The sequence below is a fragment of the Pecten maximus genome, chromosome 14 (assembly GCF_902652985.1).
Source record: "Pecten maximus chromosome 14, xPecMax1.1, whole genome shotgun sequence".
NCBI lineage: Eukaryota > Metazoa > Mollusca > Bivalvia > Pectinida > Pectinidae > Pecten > Pecten maximus.
In genome coordinates, this window is record NC_047028.1 from 16,351,062 (window position 1) to 16,364,814 (window position 13,753).

Genomic DNA, 13,753 nt, shown 5'->3' on the forward strand with positions numbered 1-13,753 from the left:
ACCATACAAATGTCATTCTACAGCATTTCTTTGATATATAATCAATAATGACAGTAACAACACAGAAAAGATAGCATACAATTTGGATTTTCACATCCTTTGAGAAAACTGTAAAATCAGTTTTGAAATGATCTTTAGATACAGTACTGTACATGTTATGTTAGTACTATAGGGTTTTGCCATGGATCCGCCTCATATTATGAAAATCAGGGAGTTGGATTTTTAGAATCTGTGTGTGGATCCACCTCAAATTACCACATAGGGAGTTGGATTTTTAGAATCTGTGTGTGGATCCACCTCAATTATCACATGTGTAGTTGGATTGTTAGAATTTATGTGTGGACCACCTCAAATTATCACATGTGTAGTTGGATTGTTATAATTTGTGTTGGGATCCATTTCATGACATGGATTTGGGTTATTTGAATTTGTGTGGGGATCCATATCAGATTATCACATAGGGAGTAGGAGTTTTAGAATGTATGTGTGGATGGATCTACCTTATTTGTGGATATTTCTTAAATAATCACAGACAGTGGATTGTTAAGTTGTGTGGGCCCAGTCTTTGTTTACTGACAGTCACGATCCATTTTGCAATCTTTTGCTGGCCTCTGCATGCTGTTGAGGACGCTGGAATCTCGGTCAGTGACATGCACCCAGACCAGCTATCACATGTCAGTCACTGAATCATACTACATAATGAGTTGTTATGATCCTGAGACACAACAACAAACATTTCCTGCATACATGTAGCCTTCTGAAGGCTGCATTGATTTGACACAGCAGGGCTATTTCAGTTTGAGGAGGGGAAGGTTTTCAGTCCCTCATATTTACCATAAATCTTTCTAAATACCCATGAATTGCAATCTGTTCAAAATCTTTCCACAGGGAAAAAAATATGGCGTTACAGAGTTTAAGTAAACATTATTTAGCTGAGTCAAGTTTGTGGACTGTCATTTTTATGCTTGAAGCAGAAAATCGTCAAGATAACCAACTTGCAGTACGGTGTGTACTGTCTGTTTCTCCATCTGTAAACATAGATTATAAGTCATATACCATAGTATATCTAATTAATTTCCAGTTCTAATCTTCATTTATTGGGGTATGTGTGCACTAGATCCTACCTACATTGTACCATAGCCAGTATATACTAGATACATACCAGTTACCTTTGTAGCTATTTCTCTGGAGAAAAAAACAATAAAAAAAGGTTTCAAACAGAAGAAAGTTCAGCCAGGTGGATGATTTAAACTTTTGAAACTGATGAGGATGTGTGTGATGATGTTAAACCCTAGTACACTGGAAAATGTGGAGTCAAATTTCTCACTCATTCACTGCCAACTTGTGTTCCTGAAGGCAATGGTAACCCTGTACTGGCTACCATGTCACAAAGGACAAAACAGGCTTATTTCACCTTGTAGTTCAGAAATCATATCCACTGTACCATAAATCTTAAAAAAGGTTAACCTAGCTAAGAAAATCAACACCATTTTTTTTTATTAGAAAATAACTAAAAGTTTGACAGAATTAAAAATATATTTATTATTGACATGAGAACAACAGATTCATAAATAAAAATGAAAATTAATGTTGAAAAATGTTGTGATTGAGTACCTGTAGGTGACCCTGATACATTTTAACACCTGATCGGGAATTGAACCCAGATCGCCTGGGTATTAAAGAAGTGACCACCCAACATCAGTAATAATGATAAAATCTTCATAGTTTACGATGTTCATTGATTGTATTTACTGGTCATGATACATTATTGTAATTAAATAATATAAATACACAAGATTTTGTGTCATTTTGGCTGTATTAGTAATTGGAACGTTGATTTTGTAGTAAATGGAGAGATCCAGCCTGGAAGCATCACCAACACACCGCCAGTGGATACGGGTCAGGACCTGGAGGAGGAAAGGAAGATCATTCAACACCAACTATCTAACATGCCTGAACCGGGGGTAGGTCTGAAAAACATCAACTATCTAACATGTCTGAACCGGGGGTAGGTCTGAATTTATCACCAACTATCTAACATGCCTGAACCAGGGGTAGGTCTGAATTTATCACCAACTATCTAACATGCCTGAACCAGGGGTAGGTCTGAAAAACATCAACTATCTAACATGCCTGAACCGGGGGTAGGTCTGAAAAACATCAACTATCTAACATGCCTGAACCAGGGGTAGGTCTGAATTTATCACCAACTATCTAACATGCCTGAACCAGGGGTAGGTCTGAATTTATCACCAACTATCTAACATGCCTGAACCAGGGGTAGGTCTGAAAAACATCAACTATCTAACATGTCTGAACCAGGGGTAGGTCTGAATTTATCACCAACTATCTAACATGCCTGAACCAGGGGTAGGTCTGAATTTATCACCAACTATCTAACATGCCTGAACCAGGGGTAGGTCTGAATTTATCACCAACTATCTAACATGCCTGAACCAGGGGTAGGTCTGAATTTATCACCAACTATCTAACATGCCTGAACCAGGGGTAGGTCTGAAAAACATCAACTATCTAACATGCCTGAACCAGGGGTAGGTCTGAAAAACATCAACTATCTAACATGTCTGAACCAGGGGTAGGTCTGAAAAAGCATTAACTATCTCACATACCTGAAGGGGGGGTAGGTCTGAAACTTATCACCTACTATCAGCATACCTGAATCAGAAGTAGGTCAGAAAAACATCACCAACTTTCTAACATGTCTGAACCAGGGGTAGGTCTGAAAAACATCAACTATCTAACATGCCTGAACCAGGGGTAGGTCTGAATTTATCACCAACTATCTAACATGCCTGAACCAGGGGTAGGTCTGAATTTATCACCAACTATCTAACATGCCTGAACCAGGGGTAGGTCTGAAAAAACATCAACTATCTAACATGTCTGAACCAGGGGTAGGTCTGAAAAAGCATTAACTATCTCGCATACCTGAAGGGGGGGTAGGTCTGAAACTTATCACCTACTATCAGCATACCTGAATCAGAAGTAGGTCAGAAAAACATCACCAACTTTCTAACATGTCTGAACCAGGGGTAGGTCTGAAAAACATCAACTATCTAACATGCCTGAACCAGGGGTAGGTCTGAATTTATCACCAACTATCTAACATGCCTGAACCAGGGGTAGGTCTGAATTTATCACCAACTATCTAACATGCCTGAACCAGGGGTAGGTCTGAAAAAACATCAACTATCTAACATGTCTGAACCAGGGGTAGGTCTGAAAAAGCATTAACTATCTCGCATACCTGAAGGGGGGGTAGGTCTGAAACTTATCACCTACTATCAGCATACCTGAATCAGAAGTAGGTCAGAAAAACATCACCAACTTTCTAATATACTGTTCATAAAAGCAACATCAGCTTTGCAAAATTTCAGTACTAGTAGGTCAGCAAAAAATTCCTTGTTTACCTGACTGAGATTTGCCCATGTTGACATAATTACAGGTGACAGAAGTGGAAGCAAGAAGTGCCTTAATACACCTGGCACCACCAGAATACGACCAGAACGAATTTGTGATAGAAGCAGCGGAGTTCCAGTATGAACTTCTGCTGTCTGATAAAGGAAAGGATGGCAAATATAAATCGGTCTACTCGTAAGTAAAAACGACACACTAACATACTTATAATGTACTTGTCAGTTTGAAAATATTATTGTAACGCTGCTTCTTTTTATATTTTTCATGACAGAAAGCATTGCCAATTAAAATTTTCATTTAATGTACGGGATATACTGGAGTTTATATATTTCTTTGTGTTAGTGTCATTCAAAATTTTAATAATCTCTTATATGTTTGAGTTCAATTATACAAGGGAGGTAATTTGTAATGTTGTGTATAGAGTTGTCTAGTTCATCATTCTTTGTCATGTAAAGTGTCTTCATTAGATTGTAGATGACTGAAGGACCATGGTTGATGGTCTTATCATCCTTAAATCAAGCCTGCTATTCAAGTTCCATACCTTGTACTCTGTGTCATGATAAAATTACAATTACTTACCATGCATTCCTTAAGTTTGGTATATCAATTTGCGAGTAAATTTTGCAGAATTTTCATGATGTGTAACATTTGTATATTTTTCAGGGGTGATGCAACAGAAATTACACTAAAAGATTTAAAACCAGCCACCGAGTACCATTTAAAGTGAGTTCTATGTATTATTGCTCTAGTCTACACAGTTACATAATTGGGTACTCTATAGGGATTTATCCTGCAAGGTTTTCAATCATCCTTGAGTGAGTAAACTTATTTTATCATAAATAGGAATTCTGTAGTTATGTATATATATGTATTTACAGTCTTCATGCTCCTCATACTCGACATTTTGTTGGATTGGTTTCCGAGAATAAGAGACCATGTGTTTATATCTACCCTGATGGATTATTACCTTGGAATATGTGACTGTAAAACAAGAGGACCATTGGGAGGTCAATATCATGGCTCTAGTGTTCAATGGATTATTACTGGTGATTCAATGCTCTGGATAATTATTGATGTCCCGATCCATTTTTATGGGTCGTTACTGCATGGATAGATTTCCTTGGAACTTGTGCTAGACGGACCATCTCCAAATTAATTTCCTGGAAACTTGGAGTGATCATTGAACGATTGACATTTATCCTTACGTGACCAACTGTTGATGGAAATATGAAATCTACATATCATTTCTGCCGAAATATAATTTAGTATTACGTTGTGTCCACGACTGTATCATGTGTTTGATGGAATGTATGTTATTTGATAGATTCATTGAAATATGACTCCAAAGACTATTACAGGATGAGCATATGTGATGAATTTCAGTTATTTTTACAAAATCATATCATTGGAAGGATACAAAATGCTATACCCAAAGGATTATTTCTTAATCAACTTCCTGGAGATTGGCAGCCCTCTATTCCAAGCATTCTACCCAGAACTCCAGGGGATTATATATTGCTCAAAATTCTGCAGGACCATTCTTATTTTTTTTCTCTCTCTTTTTGATGTTGGGATATGACTTTCCTGGGTATAAATGACTGAATTTTCTTTGAATATGTAACAAAAACAAGGTCACTTTTCTTTGAATATGTAACAAAAACAAGGTCACTTTTCTTTGAATATGTAACAAAAACAAGGTCGCTTTTCTTTGAATATGTAACAAAAACAAGGTCACTTTGAGGTCACATTCTTTAGGTTACTGGATGAGCTTCCTCGGGATATGTAACACCACTACAAGGTTGTTTTCAGATCATTTTCTCGATATGGCATCATTCCTTTCCATGGATATATGGCTTGAACTGGCTATATTACTCTTCCCTCAGGACATGTGATTCGTACTTGGTGCATCATTTGGTGGATCAATTTTTCAGATATTTGATCGGTATATTTACCATAAAAACGAAAGTGTTAGTCACTGATGAGTTGACATATTGTTCTGGTCCTGACCAATCATTAGTGTCGATTTGATGTTAATGGCTCGGCCACACAGTAACATCTGTTTTATTGTCCTCCATTGGTGTAGCTGTCAGATTGAGGAAAATTTCATACTACATTACTAACATGAATTTTTAATGTCTCGATGGACTTTTTTCTAGCAGAAAGCAAATTTATTATTTACTCTAAAAGTTGCTGTATACAGTAAATGTGGTGAAGTTTTGGTCGTATTTATCAAATAAATTCAGAAATTATAAAAAAAAAAAAAAAAAAAAAAAACCATAAAAACAAAGCAAAAAGATATTAGATATCCAAAACTTGGATAAATTGATTCTGAAGTCACAAAACAGTTTTTACATTTTTTCATCTTATTTTTCCTATAACTGGATTCATACTATTGATATTTATTTCCAGTGATTCAGTCTCAAAGAAAATTCAAATAGATTATTTTTTGAAAATAATTTCAGGGGAAAAAATGTATTTCCATATGAACAGTTAATAAGACCATCTGTTGTATCAAGGCTTTTTAAAAATTCTTGAATTTCACAAAAAAATAAGAGTGGTATATATTTTGGCAGGGTTTATATTCTCATTAAGATGTAGAAACTGCCATTTGGCTAGAACTCTGGTTCTGTGTCCTATGTTTCTACAGCATGTGAGTGTGTGTTAGGAACCGATCCAACTAGTCTTTGTTTTGACGGGACAAAAAAAATCGCCATGATATGCAGAAGATAAACAGGATATGCACCGAGTGCCTTGGAGGAATTTGCGTAACATATGGCAGGGAGTGTCTGTGTGGATCCTTTCTGTGCGGTGTTGTAGCTAACATTAATATTGTAATTTTAATTGTGATACCACACATGCATTAATAATTACATTGTATTAATTGACTATCTGGCTGCAAAACTAGTGTCACTGTTCTTATTGATTTTTCCCCTTGCGGTATTTTTTCATTTAATTATGTTTTTTTTATTTGTAGAGTATGTACATCCCTCGAAGATGTAAAAGGCAGTGCGACTGAGCCGGTGAGATTTCTAACGGGGATTTGTGAGCCGGATCCCCCACAGATGCCCAAGTTACATGCGCGGACCAAAACCTCCATAACACTTAAATGGAACGTGAGTGTCCATTATTTCACATGCTGTCATGTGACATCGCAGGTCTTTACGTCATTAAAAATAATTTAGTTAGACCAAACTTCATAATACCTTTCTTAGATTATTCCAAACACCCTGTCAATTTCAATTGCATTCTCTTTGATATTTCTTTGAAAAATATTGATGGTTCCAGTTTTATTGAAATCTTTCAATAATTTAATCAATTTTTTTCCATTTCCATTTAATTGTCCAAAGAAAGCATGTTTCTTTGTTTGGCTCTGAGACTTTAAAGTCTAATAAAAGATATATCTTCAGAAGTTAATGCTCAGAGTTACACCTCACATAAAATACTTGAAACAATGGAAGTTGAGAATTGTAGAATTAAAAGATAATCAAAATGCAAGTATTGCTAATGGTATCAAAAGTGTATTTATTTCAGAATTGCAATAAAATGAAATAAATATATCTAAGGGTGTATATTTGATATGTGTAGAGAATCATCCTTTATGAGTGAAAATTTATTTTTATTGGGTTTTTTCCAGGCAACATGTGAAAATGGTGCAAGAATCTCAACTTATACACTAGAATGTGATAAGGTAAGGACAGTATACTAAGGTTGTTCTGTCAGACTGACTTTACCTATACACTAGAATGTGATAAGGTAAGGACAGTATACTAAGGTTGTTCTGTCAGACTGACTTTACCTATACACTAGAATGTGATAAGGTAAGGACAGTATACTAAGGTTATTCTGTCAGGCTGACTTTACCTATACACTAGAATGTGATAAGGTAAGGACAGTATACTAAGGTTATTCTGTCAGACTGACTTTACCTATACACTAGAATGTGATAAGGTAAGGACAGTATACTAAGGTTGTTCTGTCAGGCTGACTTTACGTATACACTAGAATGTGATAAGGTAAGGACAGTATACTAAGGTTGTTCTGTCAGACTGACTTTACTGTTACACTAGAATGTGATAAGGTAAGGACAGTATACTAAGGTTGTTCTGTCAGACTGACTTTAGTGTTAGATTCATCAGGACTAGATTTTGACTTCAAGATTTCTCACCTACAAAAGTATAAGATGTTAATTTCTTAACTATCAAAGTTTTCTATTATTTCTTTTCAGTATATTTACTTCAGACTTTGCTAGAAAAATAAATTGTGAAATTTATCATTTTCCTTAGAATATCTCAAAGTGATAAGATTTTCAGGATTTCAAGAGAAACTAGACTTCATTATAACAATGACGTGAAAATGAAATTGCAATTCCAAGTTAAGATCGATGAAATGAGGGCAGAATATGAATAAAAGATTGATTTGTACGATATATAGATTATTATAAAAATATAAGTGTCTACACTTTGCAGTTGACAATTCTTTATGATATTGTTTTCTAAAAATGAGCACACTGTCTTCTATATCATACACAGAATGTAAGGAGAACTTACCAATTATATATTGACATTTACTTACAGGGTCAAGGGGATGGTTTCACTGAGGTTTACAACGGTCTCCAGCGACAACATCGGGTCTCAAAGCTACAAGCTACCACTAAATATACGTTTAGGCTAGCCGCCATCAACTCCGTCGGTAAAAGGTACAAAGCCGTTAGGCAACATCACTATTTATATACGTCATGGAGCAGAAATGCTTTAGAAGTGCTCATTTTGAACTATAAATATACAGTCATTGTATAGCTGTTTGTTTGTCTCTATAAACAGAGAAATGGGGGAGTTAATCTTCTGATGGGCTGATAAAAATGTTAATGTTACTGCTGGTCGATCCGTCTGGACAGGTTCTTCGTTAGCTGGTGTATTTAGCTAGGTCGCTCCAAAATGAGAAGTTCTACTGACATTAAACTTCAAATGTAGATACACCTTGTGGAAATCAATACTAATAAATCAAATTAGGTTACTATGACCTATATAAAATAGATCACTATGACCAGTCTATAAAATAGGTCATTATGACCAACATATTCAACTGCATGGACTCTGTTTAGGCTTCACATTCTACATCAAAGTGTGTTCACGAGCGCATGCATGTTTCATATGCATTTTCTTTAGTGTTCATTAGATATGACACAAAAGTTCAATTAAACTGGAGGAAAGTGATTAAAATATTTCATGGTTGTCCCAGATGGAGCAAAATATAAAGTATATAAGTAGAAGTTGTTCAACACCCCTTTGTACATGTAAATTTTTTCAGTAAACACTTCTTATGCATTTGTGTCTACTAATCTCTGAGTATTTATTTTTTCGGTTTGCTAAATGACCAGGGATGTATCGAAATTAACTATCCTCTGAATATTACCAACTATATAGTAGATCATCACATATCTTTATGCCACATACCAGACAATCATAATTTTCCTAACTACTGCCATGTCTTCCACATCGGTCTACATGTTGATATGAAAATATGTTAACATATGTGAATATCTGCAAGGCTCAAGAAATGTGTGACATGAGTAATTCAGCTTTTCTACTCTACGAAAGCTATAATTTTTACACTGATCAATAATATGCGACTTATTTGACCTGTCAATGTTTGTATGTTTACAGTCAGTTTAGTGACTGACCGGTCAATGTTAATTTGTATGTTTACAGTCAGTTTAGTGACTGACTGGTCAATGTTTGTATGTTTACAGTCAGTTTAGTGACTGACCGGTCAATGTTTGTATGTTTACAGTCAGTTTAGTGACTGACCGGTCAATGTTTGTATGTTTACAGTCAGTTTAGTGACTGACCGTTCAATGTTTGTATGTTTACAGTCAGTTTAGTGACTGACCGGTCAATGTTTTTATATTTACAGTCAGTTTAGTGACCTAGCGAGTTACTGTACCAGTGGTAGCGTTCCCTCTCAGCCAGATCCACCGATGCTATCAGAAACCTTCATCTCTGCCCTCACCATATCCTGGATCAAACGCACCAACGAGGACAACTTCCTTCTCCAGATAGAGGATGAAACAACGGTAAATTGTGCAGACTTTGAGAAAATGAATTGATATCAATCAAAATTCTGAGGTCAAATGTGTCAATGAAATTTTTAAACAAGTTAGAAACCTTGTATATGTCATGAGCCTTTAGGCCTGTAAGTTTGATAGATTCCATGTGGGGCCATGATAGTTGGTCTTTAAGAGTGCCAACTACGTAACCTCAGTGTTAAGATCTGATGTGAGTGGTTCAAAGTTCCCAACCGATGTTGGTTTGTTTGTCTAGAAACTGAGAAGCAGGCCAGTCTGCTGTTTTGATTGTGTCCATGGGCAAGACACTTTACCTAATTGCTCTGGATGGCGCGTGACAGGCCTTCGCAATGTTCTGTGAAGTTGTCACCGTCTTCTTAAAAGAAGACGCACTGCCTCAAATTTACCTGTCCATAGGGCGATAAACCCAGCATACAAACAGATTCCTAGTCATAATGACACAATAGCAACCAGTTCGTTTTTTCTATGAGGCTGATTTTGATGTTAAATTTGACTAACAAAAACGGTGGTTTGACATCATCAATTATTGCTGATGTTATTAGTTTCCTACAGGTGAAAATGGGGGGACTATAGGTTTCCTCTCCGTCCATATTGTGCATCAATCTTCACACAATCAGAAAGGACTAATATTTTGAACAAGTTAAATCACGTTTTAGGGTTTTTTGGTCAAAATCACTGTTACTATTTTCAGCGGGGCCAGTATAGGACATGAATTGCTTTAGCAATACCCAGTATGCTTTTTTATAACATGGCAAATCTTATGGCAGGACAGGGCAGTTATTTAAAAAGGAAAAGGTAGCAACAATTATGTAGTAGTCACGTATGAGGATAATTAAGTGTGAAAAAAGGAAAGTAAGTAGATATTTTTTTTGGCACAGCATCGCTAATTGATGCCATACTGTCATCATTGCTTAATTAAAATAAAGTAACAAAATTCTCTTTTTTACAGGGACATGGTTTCATCACTGAATATAATGGACCAAATCTTTCTCATAAAGTGAAGACATTACGGCGGAACACAGATTATAAATTCAGGGTATGTCATTGTAGTTTGCATCCAAAAATGTATTTCTCTTACCCTTAATCCACCCAAGGGTTGTAACAAGCTACACATGCTCTTTGCATGTTTGCAACTATTGTGCGACGTCATGGCAACAGTACAATGACATCACAACAACATTGTCATGCATTGATACAACATCAGTATTAGATAAATACTGTACCTGGGTTAACAGGGTAAGAGAAAATTAATCATTCACCCCCTATCGGGAGTGATATGGAAGATCTCAACCCCCGGGAAAAGATTTTTTAGCTGCCAAATACTTAGCAAGCCTCATGTTTGGCATCTTACACCGTGATTGGAAATCCCCTGTCTCACTCCCAGGATGGTGAAAGATTCTATTAATCCTATTTCTGAATCGCTGGTCGTTGAAGAGATCTCTATGATATTCAGAATTTCTTCTAATTTGAGGATAGGTCGTCATGTTTTGTCCAGGGAAGAGTTTATATCGTATAGCTGATACAGTTCCAAACTTGGCTTGTGTTGAGGAGTTATATACAAATAATCTTCTATTTAAATCTCTGCTGTCTGATCAAAATCTGCATGCAGGAAATTCTTTTGAATACAAACTCCATGATTTTTTTAGAATTCCAGAAATAGCAAAATCAAAATGCATGGCAGTAAAATTATAAGCATCAGTTTTGAAAACCGTAACAGATTGATAAGGCCAATTTGGTACAAACAGTATTTAATGTTTAACTTTGTTTAAAGTTGGCAGCAGTGAATGATGAGGGTCAGAGTAAATGGAGCGAGGTCTCGTGTTTCCGTACATTACCAGACCGACCAAGTCCACCTCCAAAACCTCAAATCAAAGGCAAGATCCATGCCCATAGCTTCAAGGTGGTGTGGGGTAAGTTTGAATCTGTCGTTTGCTTGATCCGAAAGTGTTTCTGTTTATATTATCCATGGGAACAATGGGTTAATTTGTGTAATGATATAATGCCTATTGTTTTATGTCCCTGATATAATGCCCATCACTTCATAATGACTTCAATAATGTCCCTCATTCTAATTTATTCTTACCTGTGTCAACACTAGTAATTTCCATAAATATATTCATCCAGCCAGCACGACCGTGTTATGGTCATCTTTACCCTTTTACTACTCAACTTTACGGCCGGACTTTTGTATTCCTTGTGGAATCCGTCGGCTGGGTAACACAGAACCATACTGACCTTTTTACACGGATCTTGGACCTCCCGCATCCCGTAAATATTCAATAATGTGTAATGTTTTTCAGACCCACCCAAGGATAATGGAGGATCCGATATCACCAAGTATATAGTAGAGCTTGACGATGGCCGAGGTAAGGAAATTCTCACTGTACTGACACCTTACATAATTTAAAAAGCCCCTAGAATGATAAAAATATCGCTGTTTCTTCCTGTTTGTACTGGTTGAAACATTGATACTATTAATTGTCGTGATATTTCAAAAGCATATGGTTGTGTTCTAGCAATAAATATGTCAACTTGAAGTGAAATGTTTGGATTTGTAATAATATTGCATGTAATACTTGATATTCAGTGATTTCAGAATGTTTCTTTTTTTCTGTTAATGCCACCAGGAGGAGGTAATATGTGTTTTAATGTGAACTTGTCAGTTTTAATGGATTTATTTTATTTTATTTTGTAAAATTTTAATCTTCAATGATGTTGGAAGCTATTTTATTGCTGTTTGTAGTTTTGTTTTGCTCATATTAAAATGCAGCTTGAAATGAAAGTTTTTAAAATGCTCCTGCTTCATTAGTGGAATGTAATTACTTTTTCCATGTTATGTTATTATGATGTCTCGTTACATTTGAATTCCATTACTTAAATACGTGTACTTGAAAATACCATTGGTATAAATCACCAAATTTTGTATGTTGATAAACCTGCATAGGGAAGAATAATAAAGTGTTCTTTTTTTTTAATTTTCTTCTTTTTTTTAAAGAAGAATAATTATACATCATATACATAAATGACATTAATGTTACTTTCACTTAAAGTTACTCTCAGTGGAATTCAAACATTTTACTGTTTGGCTCATTATCATCATCATTATTATATCAAATATAGTTCACCCCAATTAAAATTCTCAACTTCGCTAATTTTTGTTTGATTTTGAATGGTTTGAATATACATGTATTTCCATCATTTCCATCAAAGCAGAAGTTGGGGAAAAAAATTAATAACATTTTTATGTCAAGTTTTTTAGTGCTGAGTAGAATACGGACTGTAAACCTTCACTATGAGGTGTCTAAATAAAGCTTGTAGTTTAAATTAGATTTGTCAATTCCTCCAATTTGTTTGATTTTATATGATGGCTGTATGACTAAATGATGATTTTGTGTTTCAGGGTACGAGACACTGTACGAGGGCTCGGATAGGGAACACATATGTGACCATCTCATTCCAGGCCATATCTACATGGTCCGCGTAGCCTGCTGTAGTAAAGGGGGCCGAAGTGATGTAAGTCTCTGAACAGTCAATGGGGGACCGTCTAGGTCACATAGGCTTATCAAAGGTCACAGGTTAGAGGTCAAACTGTCATGTGTAATACCTGTGTAGGTTACCACATCCTAAAATGTTTGTTAAAAACATTTCTTCTAAAAGTTGCTAATTTATGTTTTTCAAAGTGCATATTTCTATCTTCTTCCATTGGAGATCAGAAGCGAATATCGTAATGCCATCGTCTCTGTCTTTCCAAATGCCCACATTAGCATTTTCGGACAACAACTAACTAATTTCAAGTTTAGAGATAAAACTCAAACTGATTCCTTATTAGGACTGCTTGTTAGATTCTGTTTTGGGTCTAAAGGAGGATGAATAGATCAGGAGGATTGGTATCATTCAGTGATGCCCTGCTATTAGATTGGAACACATTTGTTTAACATTTATATGCAGCACAGCCCGAATCTTAGTTTGTTTTCACAAATTGCTTCACACAAAAGTGGAGCAGACATTGTCGGTACAAATAAATGTGTAGTTACTGTTTTCATCTGGTTACAAAATGCCATTCTTCAACTATTCTAGATTTTTGTTGAAACTTGTCTTAATTTGATTATTGGTCATAAACTTTATTCAGTTGATATGAAAAAAACAACCTGAACTTTTAGCAACCATTAAATATGTCTGTGTATATCTCTGTGTTAAACTTCTGTAGGAACATTCCGAGTTGAGGGTATT

The 13,753-nt window shown here is 35.7% G+C and overlaps 1 protein-coding gene across 3 annotated transcripts in view; it reads left to right on the forward strand.

Moving 5' to 3' along the window:
* Window positions 1-13,753, forward strand: part of LOC117342513 (fibronectin type-III domain-containing protein 3a-like) — a 148,969-nt gene that overhangs the window by 119,678 nt on the left and 15,538 nt on the right. For 2 of the 3 annotated variants that reach the window (XM_033904689.1, XM_033904691.1), the window contains exons 5-16: window positions 1,846-1,964; window positions 3,467-3,615; window positions 4,102-4,161; window positions 6,413-6,551; window positions 7,073-7,126; window positions 8,013-8,134; window positions 9,352-9,511; window positions 10,473-10,559; window positions 11,295-11,433; window positions 11,824-11,889; window positions 12,151-12,156; window positions 12,924-13,036. In XM_033904689.1, the coding sequence (XP_033760580.1) occupies window positions 1,846-1,964; window positions 3,467-3,615; window positions 4,102-4,161; window positions 6,413-6,551; window positions 7,073-7,126; window positions 8,013-8,134; window positions 9,352-9,511; window positions 10,473-10,559; window positions 11,295-11,433; window positions 11,824-11,889; window positions 12,151-12,156; window positions 12,924-13,036 (1,214 nt within the window). The remainder of the gene's footprint in view (window positions 1-1,845; window positions 1,965-3,466; window positions 3,616-4,101; window positions 4,162-6,412; window positions 6,552-7,072; window positions 7,127-8,012; window positions 8,135-9,351; window positions 9,512-10,472; window positions 10,560-11,294; window positions 11,434-11,823; window positions 11,890-12,150; window positions 12,157-12,923; window positions 13,037-13,753) is intronic. The other variant, XM_033904690.1, reaches the window with a different exon arrangement.